The sequence below is a fragment of the Heterodontus francisci genome, chromosome 5 (genome assembly GCF_036365525.1).
Source record: "Heterodontus francisci isolate sHetFra1 chromosome 5, sHetFra1.hap1, whole genome shotgun sequence".
Classification (NCBI taxonomy): Eukaryota; Metazoa; Chordata; class Chondrichthyes; order Heterodontiformes; family Heterodontidae; genus Heterodontus; species Heterodontus francisci.
In genome coordinates, this window is record NC_090375.1 from 193,665,826 (window position 1) to 193,688,056 (window position 22,231).

General features: G+C 44.4%; 1 protein-coding gene across 1 annotated transcript in view; it reads right to left on the minus strand.

Moving 5' to 3' along the window:
* The window catches only part of mtbp (MDM2 binding protein), a 142,723-nt gene that overhangs the window by 111,925 nt on the left and 8,567 nt on the right, over positions 1 to 22,231 (minus strand). The window contains exons 2-4 of the mRNA XM_068032555.1: positions 4,973 to 5,056; positions 3,639 to 3,712; positions 760 to 908 (exon numbers count right to left, since the gene is read on the minus strand). Coding sequence (XP_067888656.1) covers positions 760 to 908; positions 3,639 to 3,712; positions 4,973 to 5,056 — 307 coding nt within the window. The remainder of the gene's footprint in view (positions 1 to 759; positions 909 to 3,638; positions 3,713 to 4,972; positions 5,057 to 22,231) is intronic.

Genomic DNA, 22,231 nt, shown 5'->3' on the forward strand with positions numbered 1-22,231 from the left:
CCTCACCTGTTTGACCAACAGCCCCACTCTACAAGACTAATGAAATGCCCTCAGGGGCATTAATTATCCATATTAATGATCTACAACAGCTCAACAGGAAGGGACAGAACCTCTAGAACAGCAAGAAAATTGCTTTTGGAAAAAAAGGTTTCATCCTTTTCCTGTCTTTGTTTTGTTCATTCCTTTTTTTCTGTTCCTCTTAGTCTTTAACTTTTGCTTTTTTTTTTCTATTCTATCCATGATCAATATCACTTAGCTCCCTTTTCTGCATCAGCCACTTGTCACTGCCTCACTCCTAAAACCACTGAAACGCTAATCCATGTTTTTGTCACCTCTAGACTCGCTTACTCCAATGTCCTCCTTAATTACCACCCATTCTTCAGCCTCCATAAACTCCAACTTGTCCAAAACCCAACTTCCCGTATCCCGGCCTGCACTCATTCTAGGACTTCAGTGCATAGTGTAGGCATACATTTCGGTGTGGTACGGAGGGAGTGCTGCACTGTCTGAGGTGCTATCTTTCAGATAAAATGTTAAACCAAGGCACACCTCTTGCAAACACCAGTAGAGTGTAACTTCAACCTACAGTTGGGGCTTATGATGGGGAGGCTTGATGGAATAGAAGGATGAACCACAATTAATTAAACAGCCTTTTCTGATCCTGAACAGTTTATGTTCAACTACTTGAGCAGATATGCACAATATTTAGAATATTCAGAACCTATTATTGCCAACACTAAAATATAACACAATACTTACTCAGACAGTGTAGGTTCTTGAACATCACTGTCCTCTTCAACACAACCATTTAGGCTATTCAGGCATTCTTGTATTAATGTTGGTACAGGTTCCTCACAGTCACTGTCCTGTGCACTGGAACTAATTTCTTCCCATTCTGGACTACAGAACTAAAAAGAAAACAATCATGGGATTGTAATCAAAAGGTACACCTAGCAGAATATAATAACGACTTTGTGGCATTTGAATTTTTTTTTAAACTTACATGATTTTTTCTCAGTTCTTATGCGAGGGTTTATATCCAAAACATCAATTTTTAAAGCCCCTGATCAACCTGCTGTGTAAATTTCTAAATTCACTTTGGGATGTGGACATCATTGACAAAGACAGCATTTAATGCCCTTGACAAGGTGTTGGTGAGCTGCCTTTCTGAATACAACAGAGAGGTTTCCTGGACTATTTCAGGTGAAGTTAGGAGTCAACTATAATGTTGATGGTCTACAGGCCAGACCGGGTAAGGATGACAAATTTCATTCCCTTAAAGGGCATTAATAAGCTGGGTGGTTTTTTTTTAAATGACAATCTGATATTCCAGATTTATTTAATTAATTTAAATTCACCAGTTGCTCTGGTGGGATTTGAACTAATGTCCACGAATCATTAGTCCAGGATGCTGGATTACTAGTCCAGTAACATAACCACTATGCTACCATTTCCTAATTTTTATCAGTTTTGCTTATCTTCATTTTTTCCCCCTTCAGTTTTAAGTCTGTCAACAAAAAATGTCAGTCAGTTACAAGGCTGATTTCATCTGGTGTACAGGAACTACAGGATTCCGATTCTTATCAGGCTGCTTACTTCTTAAGTCCACAACTTCTCTACCACTATTGTTTCCCAATTTTCAAACTGTAACATGCAGTAACATTATTACATCCTTCTGATTTTTTATTTTTTGGAAAATAAGGACCATCGACAGTGCCAAATTTTTTTATTGTTTCATGGGATGTGGGTGCTGCTAGCAAGGCCAGCATTTGTTGCCCATCCCAAATTGCCCTCGAGAAGGTGGTGGTGGTGAGCTGCCTTCTTCAAACGCTGCAGTCTATCTAGTGTGGGTACACCCACAGTGCTGTTAGGGAGTTTCAGGATTTTGAAACAGTGACAATGAAGGAACGGCAATACAGTTCTAAGTCAGGATGGTGTGTGGCTAGGAGGGAAATTTGCAGGTGATGGTGTTCCCATGTATCTGCTGCTCTTGTCCTTCTAGGTGGTAGAGGTTGCAGGTTTGTAAGGTGCAGTCGAAGGAGCCGTGGTGAATTACTGCAGTGTATCTTGTAGATGGTCCACACTGCTGCCACTGTGCATCGGTGATGGAGGGAGTGAATGTTGAAGGTGGTGGATTAGATGCTGATCAAGCAGGCTGCTTTGTCCTGGTGTCGAGCTTCTTGAGTGTTGTTGGAGCTATACCCATCCAACTCAAACTCCTGACTTGTGCCTTGTAGAAGGTGGACAGGCACTGGGGAGACAGGAGGGGAGTTACTCACCGTAGAATTCCTAGCCTCCAACCTGGCTGGTCCAGTTCAGTTTCTGGTCAATGGTAACCCCCAGGATGTTGACAGTGGGGGGCCTCAGCAATCATAATGCCATTGAACATCAAGGGGCGATAGTTAGATTCTCTCTTGTTTGAGATGGCAATTGCCTGGCACTTGTGTGACGTGAATGTTACTTACCACTTATCAGCAAAAGCCTTGCTGTCTTCCAGGTCTTGCTGCATATGGACACAGGCTGCTTCAGTATCTGAGGAGTTGCGAATGGTGCTGAACATTGTGCGATCATCAACTTCTGACCTTACGATGGAGGGAAGGTCATTGATGAAGCAGCTGAAGATGGTTGGGCCTAGGACACTAGTCTGAGGAACTCCTGCAGTGATGTCCTGGAGCTCAGATGATTGACCTCCAACAACCACAACCATTTTCCTTTGAGCTAGGTATAACTCCAACCAGCAGAGACTTTCCCCGATTCCCATTGACTTCAGTTTTGCTCGGGCTCCTCGATACCATACTCTGTTAAATGCTGTCTTGATGTCAAAGCCAGTCACTCTCACCTCACCTCTGGAGTTCAGCTCTTTTGTCCATGTTTGTTCCAAGGCTGCAATGAGGTCAGGAGTTGAGTGGCCCTGGTGGAACCCAAACTGAGCATCAGTGAGCAGATTATTGCTGAGCAAGTGCTGCTTGATAGCACTGTTGATGACCCCTTCCATCACTTTACTGATGATTGAGAGTGGACTGATAGGGCAGTAATTTTTTTTTTAAGAGATACAGCACTGAAACAGGCCCTTCGGCCCACCGAGTCTGTGCCGACCATCAACCACCCATTTATACTAATCCTACACTAATCCCATATTCCTAGCACATCCCTACCTGTCCCTATATTTCCTTACCACCTACCTATACTCGGGGCAATTTATAATGGCCAATTAACCTATCAACCTGCAAGTCTTTGGCATGTGGGAGGAAACGGGAGCACCCGGAGGAAACCCACGCAGACACAGGGAGAACTTGCAAACTCCACACAGGCAGTGCCCAGAATTGAACCCGGGTCGCTGGAGCTGTGAGACTGCGGTGCTAACCACTGTGCCGCTGGCGGGTTGGATTTGTCCTTTTTGTGCACAGGACATACCTGTGTTGTAGCTGTACTGGAACAGTTTGGCTTCAGTACTGCAGCTGGGATTATGACTACTTTTCTTCGAATTGGCTAGCCAGTTTCATTATTTTCACTCCATCGGTAGATTTTTTTTTAATACATAAGAATGGCGTACTGTTTTCTTTGTTTTACTGATAGCTCAAAGTTAAAGTCATAAAACTGTGATACAATTACAATTTTTGCTTTCCTGCTCTCCTCACCTGTGAAAAGCCACGGATTGCCTGAATTGCGAAGAACCATTTCTGTGGTGCTGGAACACCAATTATTGAGCAGGCTGCAATAGATTGAATAGATGTTAACGAACACCAGGTTTCAACAGAGATGTTAAATACAGAACAATACAGAACAAATGCAAGAACAGATTGAAAATTAGAACAATGAAGCTGCGCCATCTCAAATTAATGTTGTTAAAGGCAAGAGTGGAAAAGACAGAAGAGCAAGGAGAAGCTTTTATACCTTGTCAAAAGTAATAGGACAGAGTCAAACATAAAGTTAATAGGATATTACAAATGGGAAAGGAAAGCAAACTAGAAAATGTTCTAACTAACCAACCAAAAACAATGAATGACTTATGTGAGGAATTCAAGGCAGTCAAGATTATTTTCTCTCCATCTCCAGCAGAGGTCACTAGAAAGTGATCCATTGTTGGAACCCTGGCTTATTTCTCCCTCCACACCCCAGATTGTACCACCTCTACAACAACTTGTATTTATGTAGAAACTTTCATGTTTTAAAACATCACAAGGCACTTCTCTGGAGTTATCAAACAAAATTTGACATTGAGCCAGGAAGCTTGATCAAGAGGTAGGTTTTAAGAAGAGCCTTAACAGGAGGAGAGAGAAGTAGGAAGGCTGGGAGGGAATTCCACAATTTAGGGCTGAGGCAGCTGAAGGCATGGCTGTCAATGGTGGGGCAATGGAAATCAGGGATGCACAAGAGGCCAAAATAAGAGGAGCACAGAGATCTCGGAGAGTTGTCAAGCTGGAGGAATTCAGAGAATAGGAAGGGGTGAGGACATGGAGTGATTTGAAAATAAAGACAAGAATTTGAAAAACCTTCCCTAGCTGAGATCAGTTCACTCAGCAGAGACTGGAAATCATACTTCCATAATCTGCATGGCTTAGCTACTCACTGTAACCCACTGAGCTGCTACCAGATGAGCTAGGAGGTGGTTCTAAACTGTCTGGACAGACAAAATGAAATCTGAACTCCAGCTACTGATTGGGATATTTTGCATTCAAACAGAATCGCAGGTTCTTCATTTCACAGGGAAAACGCGTGTAATTTTGAATAATGGAGCACTTGATGGGACAAAGTTGAGCAGCGCTTTTATCTAACTTCTAATGAGAGTTATAAAAGGTAGCTATGTATCATACACAGGGTATGAATAAATCTTAAATAAATTCAGAGGTTAAAAACAGCAAAGATTTGGGAAAATATTGCCTTTTAAGAAACAATGCCAAAAACTGTGGCTTAAGTAAGGCTGAATGTGGACACGCTTATGAATTTTAAAGAAAACTATTAAACATATTACCTGGAAGTGAGGCCAAACTGGAATTTGTTGAAATACTGCAGTTCTTTCTCAGTAGTTCATAAATATTATTAGTGGCCGCCAGCTCTGCAACATAATAATGAAGTTGGCGAATATTACATTACATACGAACACAAAGGCGGGTTCACTGTGTCTGTCCCATTCATCCATGTTACAACCAGCTTCCGTGACCTCCCTTCCCAACACCCCATATAATCTTCTGGAGGGGAAAATACAGCTAAAAAATCAGAGACCAATTCAGGGATGAATTCATTCTGGAAAATTCCTCATCGCTCCACCGCCAACCCCCCTCAAAAAAGACCAGAGAGACATTAGTGAGGTACGTCACCCAACAACCCACCTATCTGCTGTATCTAAGCAATATCAGCCACCTCCAAGATCTTGTCCAGCTACCTTTAGAATGTTTGCTGTGAATGTAGTCACTGCATGACCTGACAAGCTATTTCAAAGCTCTGTGAAAAGAAAAATCTCCCGAGGTCTAACCAAGATCTAATTTTACGCAACTTATACACATCTTCACATTCTCCATAAGTTATCTAATTCAAATCATCTCTCCAATTGCAGGACTCAAGAGTTTTTAAACCAGGTATTAATCTAGTGGCCCTCCATTGAACATTTTCCAGGGCCTGTAATCCTCCTAGTATGAGAGGGGACCAGAACGGGAGAGAGTTTTCTCAATGAGGCCTCCACAAAGTCTTGTACAAGGATCAAGAACACTATTGTGCTTTTTGTTTTATTTGATTTTAGCTGTGAGAAAGAACTTACATTTATGCAGCTTAATTCACATCCCCAGGACATTCTAAAGCACTTTATAGCTAATCTAGTACTTTTTGAAGTATAGTCTTAATGTAATTAAGAAAATAGCTAAACTACACACAGCAAGCTCCCACAACAGCAACAAGAGATAAATACTGGTCATGACTCCTGTGCTCTTCTTCAAAATAGTACCATAGGATCTTTTACATCCACATGAGAAGGCAGAAGGGCCCTTGAGTCTAATGTCCCATCTAAAAGACAGCATTTTCAAGCAGTCCTCCCTTAGTGCAGCACCATCACGTCAGCCTAGGCTTGGTGCTCATGTCTGAGGAGCGAGGCTTGATACATCCGAATACTCAATTTTCACTGTGAGGCTTTCACTGCAACTTCTTAGTACTTTTGTGAACTTTTAGAGACTCATGCACCCTAGATCACTTTCCCTCCCAGCTATCTAATTCAGAAACCAGCATGGTCTACACATGCAAAGCATTTATGTTACCTATACACACAACACAATTGTTACAGCAGCGTGCTGCGATGTGGGTGATTCCTGCTGTTCAACTCCCCACCTGATCGCAGCAAGTGTTTTGTTATTAGGGTTTAACCTCTTGGTATTTTATTTTTTTTCAAATAAACAAGTTTTCTTGTAGGTTTTAAAAAGAAACAGAAAATCAATTGTTTATTGATCAATACGCTTTATCCCAAAATTGTCGCAACCGCATCCACACACACACCCCAAGAGACAGATAGAGAGGGAAAAAAAGGTGACTTTTAGTGGGGTTGGATCTTTTGGATACCCACATCACCAGCCATAGGGATTTCATTGGCAATTCACAGAATTTCTCTGATATTTAGGAGGGAACCACAATTTGGTGAAGTACTGCCCACTCCTTCTGAGTGGGGGTCTCCATTTTCTCATTAAAAATTAATTCTTTAAATAATAATACTCAGGCAGCTTCTTTGTGTCTTCCTCAGAATAAGCTGTCTGTGCTATCTTTTTAAATCAGGGTCTGTTCTCCAGGCTTCAATTATGGAGGGTCTGTCATATGCTTCCCCTAAATCTCTGAAATAAGTTTCAGCCAGCCAGATCTCGGAGTCATTGAGCTGATTTTCTGGTTCACCTCTTTCTGGGAGAGCTTGCTTGGCCATGGCCCTTGTTACTGCACGACAGGAAAGATTCTTCCTGTATTTGCTTTGTCTCCTTGGCTTCATTTGGATGATTAATATCACTGGGGCTGCAATCACACTACCTCCATCCAAATCATTGCAAGTCTATGCCGGCCACAGGTAGACTGGGGACAATTTCTAAGGCAACTGGCCCAGAAACAAGGTTGCACTACAAGTGGACCCGATACAAGGGTACAGACATGTATCCCGCTTCAATCCCCTTTACCAGAACCTTCGCTATTAGAACATAAGAAATAGGAGGACTAAGCCATTCAGCCCTTCGAGTCTGCTCCACCATTCAATGCGATCATGACTGATCTTCTACTTCAACGCCATTTTCCTGCACTGTCCCCATATCCCTTGATGTTTTTAGTCTGTAGAAATCTATTGATTTCAGTCTTGAACATACTCAACGACTGAGCCTCCATAGCCCTTTGGGGCAGATAATTCCAAAGACTCACCACCCTCTGAATGAAGAAATTCCTCCTCATCTAACTCCTAAATGGCCTGCCCCTTAGCGAGCTCTCCAGTGGGAAGGTCATTCCTTTACCCAGCATAAGGGATTGATTGGCCCTGGTGTCTCAAAGCAGGACAATGGGTTTACTTGTCTCACTAGAGGGGTATGGAGACACCATTCCTTTTAAAACAAAATCCTGATTGCCTTCAGGGATTTTCTCTACTTCTCCCTCTCATCTACAGCAGTATTCTTTGCGGAGTTCTTTACCAAGGTTAGGGCCACAGTCGGATCTGCCTGGACACTTCTACAAGATGAACTAGCTTTCCCTTTAACTTCCAGCAGTAAGCCTGGATATGCCCTGTTTTTCTGCAATGGGAGCACACAGTGGTATACAATCTTGCCCTCCGCATTTTCTTTACTTACTGGTGGAGGGATTCTTGTATGCTCACCTTTTGTTTCCCAGTCGCTAATACTCCATCTTTTATCACTTTCCCACTTTCTGCCCTTTCCAAACCTCTGGGAATTATCATGAAAGGCTTTTCCCTGAATAAAGGGTTTATGTGCGAGTTCAAAGTCATTGGCCATAGCAGCAGCTTCTCTAACCACGTGAATTCTTTGTTCTTTTATGTGGGTTCGTATACTACTTGGGATGCCATTTTTAAACTCTTCCAGCAACATCATTTCTCTCAAATTTTCATAGGAGGGTTCTAGCTTGAGAGATCGTATCCAGCAATCGAAAGCCACATGTTTAACTCTTTTGAATTCAGTGCAAGTCTGTGTGGGTCTTTTCCGGGTGTGTCGGAATTTCTGTCTACATGCTTCCGGTACCAGCTCACATGAATTTAGAATTACAGTTTTAGTTTGTTCATAATCAGGAGGAACTTTTTCTGATAACAGAAAAAGCTTCACGAGCCCTACCCACGAACTCGCCTTGTAAGAGGAGTCTCCAAAATTCTTTCGATCATCTTAGCCTGGTAACTATTTTCTCAAATGAGATAAAACATGACTCAACCTCCTCCTCATTAAATGTTGGCACTAGCCTTCAGTGTCTCAACACATTAATGTTTTGCTCTGAATTGGGGATAAGGTTTGAGTGGATGGTAGCTCTTATTTTGCTTGTAGCCTTTCTAGCACAAACCTTCTGGCTGTGTCCTCTCTTTCCTTCTGAAACTGCATCTCTTCTGTTTTCATCTGTAACTGGATTCCAGCTAGAATGATTTTTTCAGACTCTGATTCTAGACTTTCTTCTTCTAGTTCAGGGTAAGTTCAAAATGGTTGACTAGACTTTCACCAGTTCAGGTTTCTTTGCTTTTTGTCTGAATGTGATTCCCACTCTGAAGCTAAGCTTTTTAAATCTTAAACACTTAATTTGTTTAACTTATCATGGGCTATCTCTCACTGCTCAACAAACTCCTTGGCATCTCTTTTGTTTCTAGCACTGTAGAGCAAAAACAGAATACAGGAAAACCGGTTTGTTTATTTTTCTGCAATTTTAGAGGCCAATTTTCCTCCCGTTTTCCAAATGTCTTGTTTATTTGGCAGTTCAGATCCTGGCTTCAAGCCCCCAATTTGTTACAGCCTTGTGATGAGAAGTGGGTGGTTCCCACTGTTCAACACCCCACCTGACTGCAGCAAGTGTTTTATTATTAGGGTTTAACCCCTTGGTATTTTATTTTTTCAAATAAACAGACAGCGACAGGTTTTCTTGTAGGTTTTAAAAAACAGAAAATCAATTGTTTACTGATCAACATGCCTTATCCTGAAATTTTCGCAACCACATCCACTCATACGCGCACGCGCACACACACACACACAAAAAGAGACAGGTAGAGAGGGAAAAAAGGTGACTTTTACTGGGGGGGGGGGGGGAGGAGAAACAGAGGGGGGACGTCATGATAAACTTGTGGAATTCTCTTGGGAATCAAGTTCTCGATGGGTATAGGCCTAAGATGATTGTAGATTTCTCTCTTGATTGAAAGTTCAGTTGAACACAGTGGGACACTTCTGGTTCACTGCTGTCAAATGTAGATGTAAGATTTTAAAGCAGGGCCTGTCCCTTCTGGCCTGTTGGAACACAAGCTGCTAGATATTGCTTTTCCCACCCCCCCCAACACCTGCTCTCCCTGGCTTTAGGCTGTCTTTTTTTTTTTAAAAAAGGAAAAGCTGTGTTACTTCTCTCCTCCTGGTAAAAGACATTCTCATCTCTTCCCCATGGTGATTGCACATGGCCTAGGATGTGGCTACTTCACAATTTCTTGGTTTCAGAAGACGACATTCAATTCTGGAACGTTTTAGGATGGGGTGCTTTGAAGATTTGTCCTTTGTCTTGGTCAGACAGTTTGAATACACAAAGGCCAGTCCCTTTTGCTGCAGCTGCCATTTTGGACCATTGCTCACTTTTTAAAATAAAGGTTAATTTTTGAAAAGACAAAGTTAGTTTTTCATAACTCTTCAGAGTTAGTCCATAGTTTGTATCATCACACTTCCAGTGTGAGTGACACGATATTTATCTCCATTAAATGTTACCTACCAGAAGTGGGCTCATTACTCATCAGTCATTACATCTGTATCAGATCAGAGCAGACAAATCTCCAGGAACTGATGGTATAGTGCATTAAAAGCAATAGATAAGAAAGTTGCAGGTAGATTCTTCATAATTTTCCAAAACTCTGTAAACTCAGGAATTGTGCCTTTGGATTGGAAAATCACAAATGTTGTTCTATTATTTAAGAAAGGCGGGAGAAACCAGAAACCTACAGTCCTGTCAACTTAACAAATGATCTATTGATTATCACACTGCTGTGTGTGGGAGTTTGCTGTACGCTAATTGGCTGTCACATTTCCGACAACACCACAATGGATATACTCTAGATGGCACACACTGCTGTCACCGTGTGCTGGTGGTGGAGGGAGTGAATATTTAAGGTGGCGGATGGGATGTCGATCAAGCGGGCTGTTTTGTCCTGGATGATGTTGAGCTTCTTGAGCGTTGTTGGAGCTATACTTACCAAGGCAAGTGGAGGGTATTCCATCACACTCCTGACTTCTGCCTTGTAGATGGTGGACAGGCTTTGGGGATTCAGGAGGCGAGTTACTTGCTGCAGAATTCCCAGCCTCTGACCTGTTCTTGTAGCCATAGTATTTATATGACTGGCCCAGTTAAGTTTCTGGTCAATGGTGACCCCTAGGATGTTGATGGCTGAGGATTCAAACAATGGTAATGCCTTTGAATATCAAGGGGGGATAGCTAAATTCTCTCTTGTTGGAGATAGTCATTGCCTGGCACGAATGTTACTTGCCACTTATCAGCCCAAGCCTAAATGTTGTCCGGGTCTTGCTGCATGTAGAAATCCTTTTTTTTTTCAAGTTAATTATTCTATGAACCTCTCTGTTCATCTACTTAAGCATGGCTTTTCCATAAACCTTCCCTTAATCCTCAGCATATGCAAGTTCCCTTTATCCAGTAATACTTTACTTTTACGAAAAGGTGACAAGAATATTTGTTCAGATCAAAGTAGTATGTGACACCAGGAAACGAGCTGCCTTACAATTTTTAAATGTTACAATTAATGCTCAATTTATTTAATCATTGTAGAAGACATCTTCATGCCAACTGACATAATATAAGCAACAACAACCTGCTATACTAGCACCAACAACTTACATTTAAATAGGGTCTTTAACCTAGTAAAACGTCTCAAGGTGCTTCCCAGGAGCATTTTCGAACAACGTTTGACACCAAAGCACATAAGGAGATATTAGGGCAGATGGCCAAAAAGGTAAGTTTTAAGAAGAATCTTAAAAGAGAGAGGGGTAGACAGGCGGAGAGACTCAGGGAATTCCATAGCTTAGAGCCTAGGCAGCTGAAGGCTCGGCTGCCAACTGTAGCACAATTAAAATCAGAAATGTGCCATAGGCCAGAAGTGAAGGAGTACAGAGATCTTGGAGGGTTGTAGGCCTGAAAAAGGTTACAGAGATAGGGATGAAGCGAAGTCATGGAGAGACTGGAAAACATGGATGAAAATCTGCTCATCCGGTACTGGATATCAGACATGCAGTGTGGCAAATCTGAGGCAGTGGATGGGAATGGGAGGTAGTGGTGGGGTAGAGCTGAGTGATGCCAGCATAGACGTGGAACCTGATGCATTTTTGAAAGTTATCACCAAGGGGCAGCATGTAGTTAAGAAATAGGAGTCAGCCAAGGCTAGATACTTGGGAGTACTCCACAGGTAGCAGTGCAGGGATGGGAAGAGAAGCCATTGCAGGTGATTCTCTGGCTATGACTTGATAGATAAGAATGGAACAAGGCGAGTGCAATCCCACCAAGCTGGATGACAGAGCAGAAGCATTGAAAGAGGATGGTTTGGTCAATCACAGAGAGTCCAGACAGGCTGAGAAATAGTTTACCATGGTTGCAACCACATAGGATGTCAGTTATGACTTTAGTAACAGCCATTTCAGTACTGTGGTCAGCACGGAAACCTGATTGTAGGAATTCAAACATGGAATTGCTGGAAAGGTGGGCTAAGATTTGGGAGGTGACAACACACTTAAGAACTTTCGAGAGGAAAGGGAGATTTCACGTGGGGTAGTCGTTTGCAAAGACAGAGGGGTCAAGGGTGGGTGTTTTGAAGAGGAGGTGGCTGATGACAGAAGATTTAAAGGGGAGGGGGAACAGTACCTGAGGAGAAGCAATTAACATCAGCCAACATGGGCGCGAGGAAGGGAAACTGGTTATCAGCAGTTTAGTGGGAATAGGGTCAAGGGAGAAGGAGATGGGTCTCAAACAAGATGCAGAGAGCATGAGGGGAGACAGGACTGAAACTAAAGATTGAGTTCAGGACTAGGGCAGGGGAGATAATTATAAGTTTTGCCCAGTGGGTTAGAGGAAGGAAGGGAAGTGGTAGAGGCAGATGATTGGATGGTCTCAATCTTTGTGACAAAGAAGTCCATGAGTCCTCACACTTGTTGTTGGAGGGGAGGATGGAAGAGGTGGGGACAAAGGTTTAAGAAGATGGTTTGTAGTGGAGAAGTGCAGCCAGGATTAGCTTGGCATTCCAAGGTGATCCTAGAATAATAAGCAGTTTTAGCAGGAAAATATTTTAGTTGATCGACTTGTTCAGAGCTAGTTGCATCTCAGCCACTTTAAGAGTTAAACCAACTCTTAAGCAAACTAATCACACCATATTTTGTTCCAAGAGGCCACTGCACACTTTCTTTCTCTTCTCCAAACCGTGTAGAAGGTTAATTAAAAGTCATATGAGAACAGAAAATGCTGAAATACTCAGCAGGTCTGGCAGCATCTGTGTAGAGAGAAAGAGTCAATGTTTCAGGTCTGTGACCCTTCATCAGAACTGGCAAAAGTTAGCAATGTAACAGTCATTGAACAAGTGAAAGGGGGGGGGGGGGAGACAGGGGAAGAAAGAAGAACAAGGAGGAAGGACTGAGATAGGAAAAAGGGTTGGCGGGGGGGGGGGGGGGCGGTGGTAGAGGAAGAAAGAGATTAAATGATAAAGACATCATGGAACAGAATGCAAGTGGACTGCTAAATAGTTGTAGCGAAAGACAAAGCATGAGTCCAGAGAATGCTAATGGCAGAATAATTCAGCTCTGTACGAAAGCAAAAACATGAAAAATAAGTTTAAGACTAGAACATGATTAAAAATGATAAAACAAATATTAAAAAATAAAAAAAAAATAATAGGACTCATGGTCTGAAATTATTGAACTTAATATTGAGTCCAGAAGGCTGCAAAGTGCCTAATCGTAAGATGAAGTACTGTTCCTCGAGCTTGTGTTGATGTCCACTGGAACACTGTAGCAGGCCAAGGACAGAAATGTGGGCATGAGAACAAGCTGGTGAATTAAAATGGCAGGAAACCAGAAGCTCGGGGTCATGCTTGCAGACCGAGCGGAGGTGTTCTGCAAAGCGATCACCCAGTCAAGTTTAGTCTCCCCAATATAGAGTAGAGCGCACTATGAGCAGCGAATACAGTATACTAAATTGAAAGTAGTACAAGTAAATCTCTGCTTCACCTGGAAGGAGCATTTGGGGCCTTGGATGGTGAGGAGAGAGGAAGTAAGAGGGCAGCTATTCCACCTCCTGTGATTGCAGGGAAAGGTGCCATAGGAAAGGGATGAGGTGTTGGGAGTGATGGAAGAGTGGACCAGGGTGTCGCGGAGGGAATGGTCCCTTCGGAATGCAGACAGGAGAGGGGAGGGGAAGAGGTGTTCGGTGGTGGCATCACGCTGGAGGTGGCAGAAATGGCGGAGGATGATCATTCGGATGTGGAGGCCGATGGGGTGGGAAGTGAGGACAAGGGGAACCCTGTCGCAGTTCTGGGAGGGAGGGAAAGGGGTGAGAGCAGAAGTGCGGGAAATAGGACGAATGCAGTTGAGGGCCCTGTCAACCACAGTGTGGGGAAATCCTCAGTTGAGGGAAAAGGAAGATATATCAGAGAATGTTATGGAAGGTTGTATCATCAGAGTAGATGCGTCGGAGACGGAGAAACTGGGCAAATGGAATGGAATCCTTATAGGAGGCAGGATGTGAGGAAGTGTAGTCAAGGTAGCCGTGGGAATCGGTGGGCTTATAATAAATACTAGTGGACAGCCTATCCCCAGAGATGCAGAGAAGTCGAAGAAGGGAAGGGAAGTGTCGGAGATGGACCATGTAGAGGTGAGAGAAGGGCGGAAACTGGAAGCAAAGTTGAAGAGGTTTTCCAGTTTGGAGCGAGAGCAGGAAGCTGCACCGATACAATCATCAACGTACCAGAAAAAAGTTAGGGAAGGGGGCCTGAGTAGGACTAGAACACGGAATGTTCGACATACCCCACAAGACAGGCATAACTAGGACCCATACGGGTACCCATAGCAACACTTTTTATTTGAAGGAAGTGAGTGGAGTTGAAGAAGTTGATCAATGTGACAAGTTCAGCCAAGCGGAGGGAGGATGGTGGTGGATGGGGACTGGTTGAGCCTCTGTTCAAGAAAGAAGCGGCAAGCCCTCAGACCATCTTGGTGGGGGATGGAAGTGTAGAGAGATTGGACGTCCATAGTAAAGAGGAGGCAGTTAGGGCCAGGAAACTGGAAACTGTCAAAATGACTTAGGTTGTCAGAAGAGTCACGGATGTAGGTGGGAAGAGACTGGACAACGGGAGAAAAAAATAGAATCAAAGTCGGAAGAAATAAGTTCAGTGGGACAGGAACAGGCTGAAACGATGGGTCTACCAAGACAGTCCTGTTTGTGGATTTGGGAAGGAAGTGGAAGCGGGCTGTCCGAGGTTGCGAGACTATGAGGTGGGAATTTGTAGAGGGAAGATCTCCTGAGGAGATGAGGTCAGTGACAGTCCCAGAGACAGTGTCTTGATGTTCAGTGGTGGGGTCATGGTCCAGGGGAAGGTAGGATGAAGTGTCTGAGAGTTGGTTCTCAGCCTCTGCAAGGTAGAGGCCGAGGTGCCAGGCAATAACAGCACCTCCCTTGTTAGCATGTTAATTAAAGTCATATATCATTTTATTGATGTAGTACTCATTGAATTCACAAAACTCAGATGTTATATTCGTAAGCTTAATTAATATGTTTTCTTTACAATTAAGATGTACTGTATTGGTTGTAAAACACTTTGGGATGTCCTAAGGTCATAAAAGACTATAGAAATGTGAGTCTTCATTTTCATTGATCTGAAAAACGGGCACCGACCTGAAATATTATGCTGGATTGTCGTCGGTGGGTCCCAATTTGGCATTGGCAGGAAATGTGGGTGGGGAACCACACGTTGGCATCAGGACCCAGAGGGCGAGGAGGCAGCCTATTAACCCAAGTAGAGGGAGGGCTTCTGAGGCTGGAGGGCCAATAGGAAGTCTTCCAGCACTGAAAGATCAGCATCCCCACCATCAGAGGTGGGAGCTGCTGATACAGGTAGGAGAAAGAGAGGTCCCCTCAAGATGGAGGCGCTCTCTGTAGAGCTTTTACAATTCTTTAAAATCAGAGACCACAGCTGTCTGGCCTTCATTGTGGAGTGGCAGCCCCTCTACAGCATGACCAATGGCCGCAGCTGTGGCGCGTTTTGGGGCAGGGCTCCCTAGCAGGACGGAATGCTGCCGACACCATCCCACAACCCCAATCTGCCACCGGGAGGCCACCTCCATCCTCTGACCCTGTTTCAGCCTTATATTATGTTCCTGGTAGAGGAGGTCTTCTAATGTGGAAATGGTCAAAGGTCACTTGAAGTCTTCATCCGGATTTGATAAAAATAAGACCTTCAGAAGATAGGCATTCAACTCATCGGCTGTAGCAAGCATTAAACAGTTCTTTGAACGATGAGCACAGCAATACAAATAATTTTTTGGAAAAAAAGCTTTACTTCTTTACTTAGGGAATTGGCTTGTAGCACCTTGTAGAATTTTCCTCAGAGAGCAAAAATAAAGCTCCTTTCTTCAGTTTGCCTCACTGGAAAGTTTCTCAAAACTAACTGGTCTCAGCTGGTTTCTGCCAGTTCAACACACAGTCGAAATGGAAACATTACCATGTGACCTCTCTCTCTCCTACTGTTGCCCATGCTAACAAAAAATGCAGCTGTGGCACACTGTCTCTCTAGAACATTCTCTTCTTTAAAGGGGCACTGTTTTTAACAAAGTCTTAAAGGCAAATACACTGGTTTTTTTAAATCCGAGGAGAAAAATAATTACATGTCCGTGACACCTCCACCATTGGCAAAATGAAACGCCATTCCCAAAATGCGTTTCATTACAATGCTAAAGAAAAATAGGAACTGGGAAATCATTAACATTTTTCCCCATTCACACACCATTCACGCTATAAATTATTAGTAAAATTTCCTTTATATTGTTATGGAAACCATACCTGTCAAAATGAGATATTAATTTAGTCATATGGAATATTATTTTGGAACGGTTATCGGACTTGAAGTAACTTGTTTAAAAAGACAACAGTGGCTGAAAACATGGCTGTACATTTGCATTCTGAGAGACAGTTGCATGAAGACAATGGAAATGCCTCCCTGAATCAATTAACCAGATGGATTTTTGTCAATAGTGACAATCAAGAGACACTGAACATGTAAGAGCCAGCATTCCATTCCACACCCCCCACCCACCCCCAGTGTGTGTCTGGTAAGCTTGAAGGAATCCACAAACCTCAGGAGAGGCTGTTCCAAGTAAGGAGCTAGTCACATGACTAACCTGTTGGCCAACCTGGGGTTTTTTGAATTGTGCCTGACACAGAACAGTTTTGGAAGAGACTGCAACCGAACTTCAAAGAGAGCACAGCTCTCTCTCTCATACAAAGTTCCAGGGACCCATAGAAGTAACTTAAGCCTCAAAGCAGAAGACCAGTGAAACAAGTTTGAAACTGTTGCACTGGGCCCCCAATGAGAACTGCAAGAACTTCAATTAAAGACTATGTCCAATCCAGAACCAGTAACTAAATTCCATCTACTGCTTCAAACCTTTCCCCATTTCTGTCTCTATTTGCGTGTGATTATCGTGTATGCATGCTAGCGTGGTAGTGTCGTGTCGCGTATTTTCAGTAGTTTTAACTGAATTAGAGTTTATTAACCTTAAAACTTACACCGTTCTTGTTTAAATCCGAGAAAACCTGTCTGGTTGATTTCTTTGCCATTACAATTAGAGATTGTAGAGATTGATGGTGGCAACTGATGAAATGTTTTATTACCTTCACCCCATTCACCTCCCCCCACCCCCCCATCCCGCTTCCTCTTCCCAGCTCTCTCCCCCCCCCACTGCACCCACTTCCCTCCACCCCTCCCCCTCGCACCCCCTCCTCTCACCGGCATCCACCTATCCGAGAGTAGGGGCCTGAACAACCCCACTGCCTTGTGGGAGTCGCGGGAGAGTCCAAGGCTAAGGGAGTAAACCCTAACAGAAAATCCGGAGCGGAACCCCATAGGCAGTCATGTGTCATCCTTGGCATGTTTCCGGCAGCTCCTGCAGCCATACAGGTGCCAAACGTCGTGCTCTGCACTCCTTTGGACCCCAGCAGGAAGGCTGAGAGGGGGGGTTTTGATGCTTGGGCAACCCACAACCTCCATACATCCACCCAGGCATGTGCCATGGAGAGGTCACTCCATAGTCGCCTCACAGCGACCAAAACAACACGGGAGGCAGCAGTTACGGGTTATAAGTCCAGCTCAATTGGCGTAGAGATTGGGCGCCACGGGTTGCCTTTGTCGGTGGGAGAGGTCATCGCATCTCACTGGACAGCTACCGCCCACATCAAACCGGGCAGCCCCCGGTCAATAAGGTTCTGTCCCGCCACAGTCCACCTGCCTCAATGGGTGCTTGGAGCTCAGGGTCATTGCCCGTAAAGTGGACTACAACACCGCACCAAACAGCACGACAAAAAACAAGGAAGGAAGGTACCGGCCCTTCGTTTTGCATGCTGGAACATCAGAACTGTGTGTCCTGGCCTGTTGGAAGACCTTACACAAATCAACGATTCTCGGAAGACCGCCATCATTAACAGCGAGCTCAGTAGACTCAACGTGGACATTGCAGCACTTCAGGAGACACGCCTCCCTGCAAGCAGATCTCTAACAGAGCAAGACTACACCTTCTACTGGCAGGGCAGGGATCCTGAAGAACCAAGACAACATGGAGTGGGCTTCGCCATCAGAAACTCTTTGCTCAGCATGATAGAGCCACCTTCAAATGGCTCAGAACACATACTGTCCATCTGACTGCTCACCGCCTCTGGTCCAGTACACCTACTCAGCATCTATGCTCCAACACTCTGCTCCCCACCTGAAGCTAAAGACCAGTTCTACGAGGAACTCCATAATATCATTAGTAGCATCCCCAATACCGAACATCTGACCCTGCTGGGGAACTTTAATGCCAGGGTTGGGGCCGACCATGACTCATGGCCCTCCTGCCTTGGGCGCTATGGCGTTGGAAGGATGAATGAGAATGGACAGAGACTGCTCGAGTTGTGTACCTATCACAACCTCTGCATCACCAACTCGTTCATTCACACTAAACCCTGTCACCAGGTTTCTTGGAGACACCCAAGATCATGTCGTTGGCACCAGCTGGTCCTCATCGTCACAAGGCGAGCCTCCTTAAATAGCGTTCAAATCACACGCAGCTTCCACAGTGCGGACTGCAACACCGACCATTCCCTGGTGTGCTGCAAGGTTAGACTCAAACCAAAGAAGCTGCATCAGTCCAAGCAGAAGGGCCACCCGCGCATCAACACGAGCAGAATTCCTTATCCACAGCAGTTACATAAACTTCTAAATTCACTTGAAAAACCCCTTCAAAACATTCCTACAGGGGATGCAGAGACAAAGTGGGCCCACATCAGAGACACCATCTATGAGTCAGCTATGACCACCTATGGCAAACATGTGAAGCAGAATGCAGACTGGTTTCAATCCCACTTTGAAGAGCTGGAACCTGTCATAGCCGCTAAGCGCATTGCACTGTTGAACTACAAGAAAGCCCCCAGCGAGTTAACATCCGTAGCACTGAAAGCAGCCAGAAGCACTGCACTAATGACTACTACCAACACCTATGCAGCCATATTCAGCTGGCCTCTGACAACAGAAACATCAGAGGAATGTATGATGGCATTAAGAGCGCTTTTGGGCTAATCATCAAGAAGATTTCCCCCTCAAATCTAAATCAGGGGACACAATCACTGACCAACGCAAGCAAATGGACCGCTGGGTGGAGCACTACCTAGAACTGTACTCCAGGCAAAATGTTGTCACTGAGACCACCCTCAATGCAGCCCAGTCTCTGCCAGTCATGGATGAGCTGGACGTACAGCCAACAAAATCGGAACTCAGTGATGCCATTGATTCTCTAGCCAGCGGAAAAGCCCCTGGGAAGGACGGCATTATCCCTGAAATAATCAAGAGTGCTAAGCCTGCTATACTCTCAGCACTCTACGAACTGCTTTGCCTGTGCTGGGGCGAGGGAGCAGTACCACAGGACATGCGTGATGCCAATATCATCACCCTCTATAAGAACAAAGGTGACCACGGTGACTGCAACAACTACCGTGTAATCTCCCTGCTCAGTATAGTGGGGAAAGTCTTCGCTCGAGTCGCTTTAAACCGGCTCCAGAAGCTGGCCGAGCGTGTCTATCCTGATGCACAGTGTGGCTTTCGAGCAGAGAAATCGACCATTGACATGCTGTTCTGCCTTCGCCAGCTGCAGGAGAAATGCTGCGAACAACAGATGCCCCTCTACGTTGCTTTCATTGATCTCACCAAATCCTTTGACCTCGTCAGCATACATGGTCTCTTCAGACGACTAGAAAAGATCCGATGTCCACCAAAGCTACTAAGTATCGTCACCTTATTCCATGACAATATGAAAGGCACAATTCAGCATAGCGGGGCCTCCTCAGACTCCTTTCCTATCCTGAGCGACGTGAAACAGGGCTGTGTTCTCGTACCCACACTGTTTGGGATCATCTTCTCCCTGCTGCTCTCACATGCATTCAAGTCTTCAGAAGAAGGAATTTTCCTCCACACAAGATCAGGTGGCAGGTTGTTCAACCTTGCCCGCCTAAGAGCGAAGACCAAAGTACGGAAAGTCCTCATCAGGGAACTCCTCGTTCTGACGATGCTGCATTAACATCTCACACTGAAGAGTGTCTGCAGAGACTCATCGACAGGTTTGCAGCTGCCTGCAACGAATTTGGCCTAACCATCAGCCTCAAGAAAACGAAAATCATGGGACAGGACGTGAGAAATCCTCCATCCATCAATATCAGTGACCACACTCTGGAAGTGGTTCAAGAGTTCAACTACCTAGGCTCAACTATCACCAGTAACCTGTCTCCCGATGCAGAAATCAACAAGCGCATGGGAAAGGCTTCCACTGCTATGTCCAGACTGGCCAAGAGAGTGTGGGAAAATGGCGCACTGACACGGAACACAGAGGTCCGAGTGTATCAAGCCTGTGTCCTCAGTACCTTGCTCTACGGCAGCGAGGCCTAAACAACGTATGTCAGCCAAGAGCGACATCTCAATTCATTCCATCTTTGCTGCCTCCGGAGAATCCTTGGCATCAGGTCGCATGACCGTATCTCCAACACAGAAGTACTCAAGGCGGCCAACATCCCCAGCTTATACACACTACTGAGTCAGCGGCGCTTGAGATGGCTTGGCCACGTGAACCGCATGGAAGATGGCAGGATCCCCAAGGACACATTGTACAGCGAGCTCGCCACTGGTATCAGGCCCACCGGCCGTCCATGTCTCCGCTTTAAAGACGTCTGCAAACGCGACATGAAGTCCTGTGACATTGATCACAAGCCGTGGGAGTCAGTTGCCAGTGATCGCCAGAGCTGGCAGGCAGCCATAACGGCGGGGCTAAAGTGTGGCGAGTCGAAGAGACTGAGCAGTTGGCAGGAAAAAAGACAGAAGCGCATGGGGAGAGCCAACTGCATAACAGCCCTGAAAACCAATTTTATCTGCAGCACCTGTGGAAGAGCCTTTCACTCTAGAATTGGCCTTTATAGCCACTCCAGGCGCTGCTCCACAAACCACTGACCACCTCCGCTTAACCATTGTCTCTCGAGAAAGAAGAGAAGAACAATTAGAGAGCAGTGAGCACAGATTCACTGAGGGGTGCTTAAAAACATGGTGTTTTTAAAAATTAAACCCTGTTACAGCCAAACCAGGAAAGACCGAGAGGGGAGCCATAGACCCCTGCGTCACCTGTTCTTAACAATACCATTGCCATCTAGATGAGTTAACATAGTTAAATTCGTGACAAAGCACTGGCGATAACATTATTTTTCCCTGAAATATGTACAACTTTTAGATGAGCAGACTGTAGCAACAAACTCCATCTAAATATTCTAGCATTTTGTTTTTTTAATTTTTCCACAAACGTTACTGCGTTATGGTCAGTGTATATTAATATTTCTCTATAGTCCTGGCGGACATATACTTCAAAATGTTTGAGAGCCAGCAAAAGTCCTAATGTTTCTTTTTCTACAGTGGAATACTTTTTTTGATGGCAATCTAAGTTTTCTTGAAAAGTACCCTACTGGCTTCTCCATATCAGATTCTTCATTGCAATAGGACTGCACCAATCCCCAGGTCGCTCGCATCAATCGCTATTTTAAAGGGTTTAGCAAAATTTGGAGCAGCCAACACTGGTTCATTAGTTAAGATTATCTTTAGCTTTTCAAAAGCTACCTGGCATTCATCTGACCATACCACATTGTTTTTCTCTTTCTGTAACAAATCGGTTAATGGAGCAGCCACAGTACTAAAATTCCATACAAATTTCCCATAAAAACCGTACATCCCTAAAAACCTCATTATTTCCCATTTAGATTTAGGGATAGGGAACTCCATCAAGGCTTGTACCTTTGCCGTTTTTTGCATTACCTGTCCTTTCCCCACTACGTGTCCGAGGTATGTTATTCTTGCTTTTCCGAATTCAACTTTTTTCCAGATTTATCACTAAGTCCACGGCTTATACTTTTTAAATAGAATTTTTAGCTGGTTTAAGTGTTCTTGCCAAGTGTTACTATATATTAGTACATCATTGAGATACACTACACAGTTGGAATCACTGGCTACCACCTGATTCATTAATCTTTGAAAAGTGGCTGGGGCATTTTTTAGCCCGAATGGCATCACCCGGCACTGATAAAGACCGTCAGGTGTTACAAAAGCTGATATCTCTTTGGCTCGAGGAGTCAAAGGAACTTGACAGTATCCCTTTAACAAGTCAATCTTGGTAAGAAACCTAGCACTGCACACTCTGTCAATACAATCTTCTAAACGAGGAATTGGGTAGGACTATGTTCGATCAAATTGTTTTCCGGCATGTACTGGATCCCTGCTTTC